The sequence below is a fragment of the Lactuca serriola genome, chromosome 5 (assembly GCF_051521515.1).
Source record: "Lactuca serriola cultivar US96UC23 chromosome 5, Lser_US96UC23_V15, whole genome shotgun sequence".
Taxonomy (NCBI): domain Eukaryota; kingdom Viridiplantae; phylum Streptophyta; class Magnoliopsida; order Asterales; family Asteraceae; genus Lactuca; species Lactuca serriola.
Window position 1 is genome coordinate 285951453 of NC_136412.1, and position 9001 is coordinate 285960453.

At 37.4% G+C, this 9001-nt stretch overlaps 1 protein-coding gene across 1 annotated transcript; it reads right to left on the bottom strand.

Annotated features, from left to right (window-relative positions):
- Window positions 1-584: 584 nt before the first annotated feature.
- Window positions 585-2981, bottom strand: PME1 (pectin methylesterase 1). The gene is made up of 2 exons (XM_079002766.1): window positions 1822-2981; window positions 585-1466 (listed from the first exon to the last, which is right to left on the bottom strand). The coding sequence occupies exons 1-2, from the start codon at window positions 2879-2881 to the stop codon at window positions 790-792; spliced, it is 1737 nt and encodes a 578-aa protein (XP_078858892.1). The 5' UTR covers window positions 2882-2981; the 3' UTR covers window positions 585-789.
- Window positions 2982-9001: the final 6020 nt, after the last annotated feature.

Below are 9001 nucleotides of genomic sequence, written 5' to 3' on the forward strand. Positions count from 1 at the left end.
AAAAATACTTTATATACCGGGACCCATACCAGTAAAGTGGATGATGCAAAATTCATAGCTAATTTTAAAAAACCTTTACTTTTTTGCCTGAATTTTAGAATTTTAAAAAAATGGAGTACCTAAGTTTGTCTTTTTCCCCTCTATAATTAATTGTTAAATTTTTTTAGGTTAATTTAGTTTGCAATTGTTTGTTAAAATCTTTTTGTTACTTTTTTTTTCTAATTTTTTTATTTGTTAATTGTTATATTTTTATTTTGTTATTTGTAAATTATTAGATTTTTGGTATATTATAAATTTGAACAAAAATAAACTTGTTTATATCTTTATGAGCCAGTCTAGTTTAAATATTTGTGTTCAGCCTGTGCTTGAAGTGTGGTCAAACTATTGTGTAAGAAAATTAAACAATCCATGAAATTGAAGATAATCACACACCCTTATATGATTCCCCCCAATTTGTAACAATCCGGAGTCCATATGTTAGCTTTATCATTGTGACCTGGGTTGCAGTTTGGGTACAAATAAATAGATGTACGCCATCGTAACATAATCAAAAGGAAGCAACTCTTGTTGTGAATTGTAATAGATTTTTGGTTAAGCCAGTAGAATCATCTCATATAATTGCAGGTATAACAACAAAAACAATATTACAAACATGGTAACCGTGTTAGAAGATGATGTATTACAAACTATCGTAGTAAAAAAATAAATAAACCGCGAAACACCCATTAACAAGACGATCGAGTATATGTAATGTGCCTATGTGATTGATGCCTTTTTTTTTCATGATCATTAAGTTGAGTCAAACGCCACATTTGTTTGTGGCAACCACATTGAACCTTCGATGAATGACGCCACCGTGAATCTGGAGGCGTCACTGCTCGTTAAACTGGGCTTATATCCGGTCCATTTGACCCGTTGGGTAGTGTCAGCGCCGGGACCGGTGTTGAGATACTCGCCGTAGAATATGGATGCAGGTGGGTCAACACCCTGGACCCATGAAATCCAGCCAACTGGTTTCAGAAAGCTTCCAATGGTGGATTGCATAATCACGGTGGTTGAATAGTCCTTCCATGGCCTCCCAAGGTATGTCGCCGCCGTGAGCTTGTCAAAAGCCGATATATCACATTTTTGGATGGAAATTCCCGTGTTTTGATTAGGGTCTTTCTTTCCCTGAGCTGTGATGGTGACGAATTGGTTTGGTAAAGGTTGGCGTGGCATAATCTTGCAGTTCTGGTAGACAACCGCCGCGTTTCCAAAGATGAAGTCGATGGTTCCGGTGACATCACACTCACGATAGAACTGACGATTGGAATGGGAGTAGAGAGTGTCTTGAAACGCATCGAATGAGCATCTGTAGAACACTGAGAAATCTGAACCAGACCTCAGTGCCACTGCTTGATGCTTCGCTGCTCCAGCTGTGTTCTTGAATCCCATGTCTATTGCTACAAACCCTTTTCCGGCGACAGCTGATAATCATTAACATAATGTTAGTTTTCACCATTTATCAAATCCAAAAACTTTATGCTTAAAGCCGTTGGATTGAGGACACGAAAGCTGATTTAGATTGTGATAAACTATTTAAGTCACGAACTTGCACATGGATTGAGTTGCAGATGTTGTAGGCACATGACATCTAATACAACATCGACAACCCATGTGGGTGGGTAGCTTTCACTATCAAATCTAATAAATTCACAACTTAGAAAACGATATTGTCTTTTCTTGATTTTGATGTTTTTTGTTTGAGTGTTTTGATATATACTTGGCTAATTAATTTGTAATTTATTGTTAAGTGAGAAGTAAAAAAATCAAGAAAATTACCGAAAGTCGCGGTGGAAAAAGTTGGGGTGCCGTCGACGAAGTTCAGGCTGGCGGAAACGATGGACTTATCCTTGCCGTCGCCGTAGATCATGACGTTCCAGAACGATTTATCCAAAACGACATTCTCCATATACACGCCTTCCTTGATGTATATTACGAACATCGTCTTGCTCTTCTTTGGTACCTTTCCCATGGCCTCTTTAATGGTTTTAACATCTCCGGTCCCGTCTAACGCCACCGTTACATTCGGCGTCGGCCGTCCCGTTTGAAGCAACCTCCGGACAACAGGGCTCACCCATTCCGGAAATTCAGATTCTCTCTCAGCCAGCAGTTTCCTGTGGATCGGAATCTTAAATTTCCCTAATATCCCCGAGATCTTAGAGACAATAGCTAAACTGTTGCTGGCGTACTCGGTGGAGTTCTGCATCTTAGACTTGACATCTACAAGAAATGTCGAATTCATTTCTTCCAGAGCATCCAAACATGTGTCTTGGTTAGTGAGAGCAGTGCTCAGCCACGTTTTCAGGTCGTCGATTTTGTTAAGGCTAAGCAACTTATCACCCGATTTCACGTCCATGGAAGAGATGGAATCACTGAGATAATCAAGGGCGTCATCTAACACAACCTTACAGACCTTCAACGCCTCTTTCGCTGTATCGTCGGAGGTTGCGTTCATCAAACTCTCCGGCAACGAAGACAAACCAGAGAGCGAGTTGAAAACGACCTGTAAAGAGAGCTTGAGTAGATCTTCGGGATCGGTGGTGTTGGATTTATCGAGCTCCGAGATGCTAGAGTAGCAAGATTCAGGATACAGAGTCTGGCTACAAACGGCCTTGATGGATTGGGCGGAGGAGAGCTGAGAGGAAGAAGCATCTTCATCTTTACCATTGTCGTTGCGGTTGTGAATGACGGTGCCGGCAACAGCTCCGATGATGACAGCAATGAGCAGGACTACAGAGACGATGAGGATGATGAGACGCTTACGGGTTTTCTGGCGAAATGCTTGTTCTTCTACAGGATCGACCTTCCCGTAGCCCTTGAAAGATTGAATGGAATCCATATGTTGATCTTTAATGAAAAAGAAATAAAGAAAGAGATCGATAAGATGGGAATGAGTGTATAAAGTTAGGTTATGTGTATATATAAGAGTGAGAGAGGGAGATTGAAAAGCTGCTTCTATGGTGCTTCTCTTTTTGTTATACGCGTAGCCAAATGGCATTGATTTTTTAATTTTATGTTAATATTATTAATCAAAATTATTGATTAATAGTTTATGTTTATAATTAATGAAAACAACATAAAAACCTAACAATTATGAAAAAGTAGTTTCATCTGGACCTAGTTGTTTGAAGTAAAATACTTAATAGGTCTGAAAACGAAGGGAACAAAGGTCCAGCTGTGTTTGTGTGTATACATGAAAATGAAAGACAAAATGTTTTCCATTATTTCTCATTGAAGAAAAGTCAACCAAACAATAAAACCAATGGGGAATTGCCGTTGATTAAGCCAAATCATGTGTGTGCCTCAACTCTCTAGACATGCTCAATTAATCCGTCACTTTCTTTTTTATATTTTATTGTTTTGCTTTATTGGTATTATTATATCCAGGGTATGAATATGATGATCATCAAATGTTCAAGTTGCACTTTTTTTAATACAATAAATTTAAATATATAATCATATGAGATTTAAATAAAATGCAAAACTTATTAGGAAATAGGAAAGATTTGGGTCATTAAACGTAACAACTTTAAAGAACTTTGTAGAAAAATCCATAGTCGGTGTCTTTAAAAAAGGTAAGTGATCTTTAAAAGAAGTGAGTGATGTAATTGTAACCATTAAGCCTTGAACTTGAAGTTTGAAACTTGGTCAAAAGATTTTCCTAGTAGAAAGAACTACTTCATAATTTGGATGTTCCACGTAACATAATTTTCACAAGTCCAAAAGATACTAAAAAGAAAAAAAAACTTTGATGGTATTTTGACATAGTATGTCGTATCTTCTTGATTGAACTTCCGTATAACAAACCACCATTAGGATCATTTTTGTTGTCACGTATGGAAATAGCCAATGATCTTTCTAAACGTTTGATGTTTTGAATTGTGATACATATTTTCTCCACGTCTAAGCGTTCTTCGTTACAGAATCGATATACATCTAAACTATAATCGAATGAGAAGTAATTCGTACACAACAGTTTTTTGCTATACACAACAATTCATGCATTATATAGTTGTACAATACAACATTTTAAAACATCAATTATTGTGTATGGAAAAAAAAATTGATATGTACAGATCAGCTCCATAATAAATTTTCTTAAGAGTCTTACCCTTTGTTTTCTTCTCTGAAATAACTACAAACTTGGTCAACTTAATGGAATTTAAATCCAACTTGCATTTTGTGTTTTGTGTTTTTATAATTATTGATGTGAAATAGACCGAGCAATTCACAATATATACCAAACAATTGGATCATGGTAAGTGTGTGAGAAAACGAAAATTATACCGACGTATACTTTTAATAGTGTGGTAAAAATCTCGATCAGGTACAGAATAATCTCCAATTAATACCTACGCCCTACCTTACCGACTAAAAGACATCTGACGGTTAATTTCTGCATTCACAATGAAACGAAACAATAGCAAACGATGAAACTTTAACACTTTGAAGAAATGTTATCTCACCGAAAACTATTTGAAGAATGAAGAATTATTAATCATATTAACGTATTATGTTAAGATATTAGTGGTATTTATGAATTTTTTATGATATTAGCTATGTATATATTTTTTTAATTCAACGAATTAGGAATTTATGGTCTCCGATTAATCTCCGCTTAGCCGATTAATCCGTTAACCTCAGTTCACCGACTAACTAATGCCAAGTGTTTTTTACATGGATTTTGCAAGCTATATATATACTGGGGGGGGGGGGGGGGTTGGCGAAGAAAAGACTACTCGGATAAAGGGCATAATTAAGACAGATCAAACTAAAGATATTAATGGTGCTTCTTTACCTTGGTTGAGCCGTCTTCATCAGCAGTTACCATCATATAGATCTTGCCTTCTCCATTACTGCGGTCGTCTTCATCTTCGTCTTCGGATGACCACACTTGATGATTCCTTTTCACTTGAGCAACGTAGGCTTTACCCTTTTCTTTGTCCTGCAGTTCTTGAGCCATTTTGAGATAGAAGGCTCTATCTTTCACTATGTTTGCCTTGCAATCCTTGGCAAAATGGTTTTCCTTGTTGCACTTGTGACATGTAACAATGTCACTTTTGTCTTCTAAAGAGGTACCAGAGTCAGTTGATTGAGGCTGCGGTGGTACGTCTTTAGATTGTGTTTGCTGAGGCTGCGGTGGATGGAGAGGATTCTTGGTGGAACGAAAGTGATTATTTTGAAAGTTGCAGTTGAAAGGTGGTTGGTTGTATTGTTGATTTTTACAAAATGAAGGTGGTAAGCGATTGAATTTTTGACTGACAAGGGCAATGGCATTTTGAAATTTTTCTTTGTCGTCATATTCTGAGTCTGCTTCATATGACTGCGGTGATGAGTCATACGAAGTGGGATAAGTTTGAGTGTGGGGTGATTGCGCTACAAGAGCAAGTGGACCTTCGAAGTCTGAGCAGTCCTTGAGTACAGTGGACTCTTGAGCTTGCAACTCACCATAGAGCTTATAGAGGGACAACGAGTGAATCTTCCTGTCTCCTTGAACAATCATTTTGGCTGTTGTCCAATGTCTTCCCAAGCCATTAAGGAACTGTAGGTTTGTTTCATGATTGCTACGGACGGTGCCCGCATTGGACAGTTTTGTGACAATCAAGTTGGATCTCTTAAAGGAGTCTTCCAAACTTTCACCGGAGTGAGCTTTGAAGTTGTTGAATTCGTTGAGAGCCGTAGTGAGTTTCTTGTCTTGAGCCTGCTCTGAACCTTCGTATAAGTTTTTGAGAACATCCCAAATCTCCTTTGTTGATTTGCAGTTTATGATGATGTCGAAGTTGTCAGGAGCAACTCCATAAGAGATTTCATAAAAGGCAATAGCATCATTTTCCATCTTGTCGAGATCATCTTTGGTGGGACGGTTCAAAGCTGGTTGACCTCCTCCTAGCCTTGCAGTGGCTCCATCAGTTTGGATTGGTGTGAGGACTGGAACATGTGGTCCTTCCTCTATAGATCGCCAAACATCTCTACCAAGTCATCTGAGATATATTTCCATCCTTTGAGACCAGTGATGGTACACATTTGCAACCAGTATTGGGGCTCGATTAGAACCACCAACACTGTTGGAGACATTTATTGATAACGATTCTGCCATTTTGAAGAATTTTTTTGTGTTTAAGAAATGAGCTTCAGTGGTATAAAAAGCTCTTCGAAAAATCAGAGTTCCGATTTTTAAAAAGCAACCATTATGGCTCCAATTTTTAAAAAGCAACCATTATGGCTCTGATACAAATTGTTGAGAGAAAAACTTTGAGAAACACTTGAACAAATTGTTAGAACAAGTATATAGTGGAATAGTTAATCTCGAAGGATGTAACATACACGTTCTGAAATTGTGTATTGTTATTATTAAAAGTGAATAAAATTGAGTGTTGAGTTCTAACAGCTAGTTTTTACTAGAAATGAAGTAAAACTATGTTTAGAATCACTCATAAAATGTTAGAAGTCTTATGAGATTCCAATTAATAGCCAAATCATGAAAATTTAGCGAAAATATAAAATTTGAAATAAGTAAAATTTTATTATTGAAAGTTGTAGATAATCTCGTTAGAAACATTTAGGCGAAAACCTCATCGAAATCCGAGTTATAACGAAGAAGTTATGACCAAACGAAGATTCGTGATAAATCCGGAAAATACCTTGTCGCGTAAAAATTTAGTTTTCGATAAACTAATTTTTAACCTTAGTAATGTAAATGAAAGTTGTAGAACTCGTGAAAATAATCAACTTTCATATAAAGACCGTTTGAATCTGACTTCGTAAGAGGAAGTTATGATTTTTCGAAGTTTCAGCTTAGCAGTAGACAGCTAAAAACTCGAATTTTAGATCGAGTGATTTTTAGCCGACACAACCTAAACGAGAATTGAAGGTCTCGTCATTAGTAGTGCAACGGTAAAAAGTCTGACGAAAACAGACGTTGGATGAAGAAGTTATGAATTTTTAACGGATTTTCCTGTCCCGGTCTGTTAAAAATAATAATATTAAAATTAAAATCAAAATTAGCCGACGAAGTCTAAACGAAAGTTGTAGAGCATAATTCTAGCTTTGCGTGCATATAAAGAACGTCAAAAACGGAGCTCGTATGCGAAAGTTATGGATTTTAGAAGTTTTTGCACATTTTTCGAGAAAATTCGTATGAATAGTGAAATGCCACGTCACCCTCGTATGCGAGGCTTCCACGTGTCGGACAGATGTTCGCTTCTGATTGGACCGCAGCCTTGCGTGTTGCCTTCTGATTGGACCAAGCTGAGGACCACTAAGCCCGGAGCACCTTCGCATGAGACACCCCCTTGATCACCCTCGCATGCGAGACCCATGTGCGAGCCACCTGCTGTCCGAGCCGAAGACCGAGCCGAAGACCCAACCGATGACGCGCCTGAAGCTGATGACTCCTCGCATCCGAGCCTCGCTGGAGCCCTGCGAAGCTGCCATCTGGTCCGAACCTCGCAGCCACCGTCTCCTTCCCTTCGCTTCGGATCCGAAGCTCAGCCCTATATAAGGGGTGCGAGCCCTCTCGGCTAGTTTTAGAAATTTGGCATTTTCACCCCCTCTTTCAATATTTTTACGATCTCGACATCCCCCGAAGCCCTGGTACTGATTCTAAAGCCCGAAACACGCCCCGAGACTCCCGAGAATCCCGAAAAATTTATCTTTTCGGTTTTGAAGCTCTACCTTTTTAGAGTCCGGTTTTTAGCTAATTCTCCCGGTTTTCAACAAATAAAGCCATATATGGAGCCGATATGCTGCTCAAATTACTATTTTAACCCCCGATTATTTTAAGGTGAGTTCAATATATAGGAACAATTGTATGTTATGTGTTATATGTGCTATGTGCTTTTCAGTGTTATTATTCCGGGTTATTTTTATTCGTTATTTTTAATAGCAAAGTTATACCTTTGACCATGTGATCAGTAAAAGGACTTAGATTCACGGTGGTACTGGTATGTAGCCTCTGGCCATGTAGAACATGTCTCGTAAGAGAATGACTTCTATTCTATGGCATTGGCAGAAGGTTAGATAGGACTGGTATGTAGCCTCTGACCATGTAGAGCATGACTCCGTAAGAGAATGAACTCTATTCTATGGTATTGGCAAATGGTTAGACAGGGCTTTAAGCCTGAAATCTACCAAAATGTTAATCCGAAGTTGTATAGCTTCTGTGCCGTTTGGGCCAAAAGCTTTATTGATGTATATCAAGTAGTGAAATTGTTATGTCTCATTGATCGTAAATCTTTGAATCAAATCTTGAGTTGATATTGAAAGCGTGACATATGATACGCATATGCTATTGTTGTTCTTGTTCCCTTTTGCTTCTGTCATATTGGTATATATAAGGCATCAGATTATATTGTATCTATTTATTGAATTCACTAAGCGTTATCACTTATCCCTCTCAATGTTTAACAATTGCAGGTGATGAGTATCCAATATAGTTTTATATTGCTGAAAGATTTAGAATAGTTAATACTATTTCTATGTATTTTAATGTTCATGTATGTATATGAATAGTAGATTCCTGGGTAGATATGAAATGTAATAAAACTTAGTCGGTTTGTATCCTTTGTAATCACTTTATCAATATAAAATATTGTTTTATAAATATGCATGTAGCATGTTTCGAGGAAGTAACTTAAGAATAATGTTGGAATAGTATGAAAGTTTGGGCCTTTCATAAATACGAAAGTTGGGGTCTTCCAAAGGATATGTTAGCTCAACAATAATATTAAGTGTTAGAAGTTAGTGAGTTAGATGCGGAAAAGTAAAGAAATGTAAATGACAACATTTGTTATATCAAGTATACACAAAATCATATTCATAACAAGGAATGCATTCAAACCAAGTTAGTAAATGAGATCTAGCTTAGTGATTAAGTCACAAGTGACTTGCTCTTTAAAAGAGATAGTAATCGATTATGAGAATAGGAAGGTTTGATAAGTAAGATAGAATGAAAACTAAT

Coding starts and splice junctions, on each gene's coding strand:
- PME1 (XM_079002766.1), bottom strand. CDS start 2,881: ATGGATTCCATTCAATCTTTCAAGGGCTACGGGAAGGTCGATCCTGTA. Junction 1,467..1,821: donor TTTTTCCACCGCGACTTTCG/GTAATTTTCTTG, acceptor AATGATTATCAG/CTGTCGCCGGAAAAGGGTTT.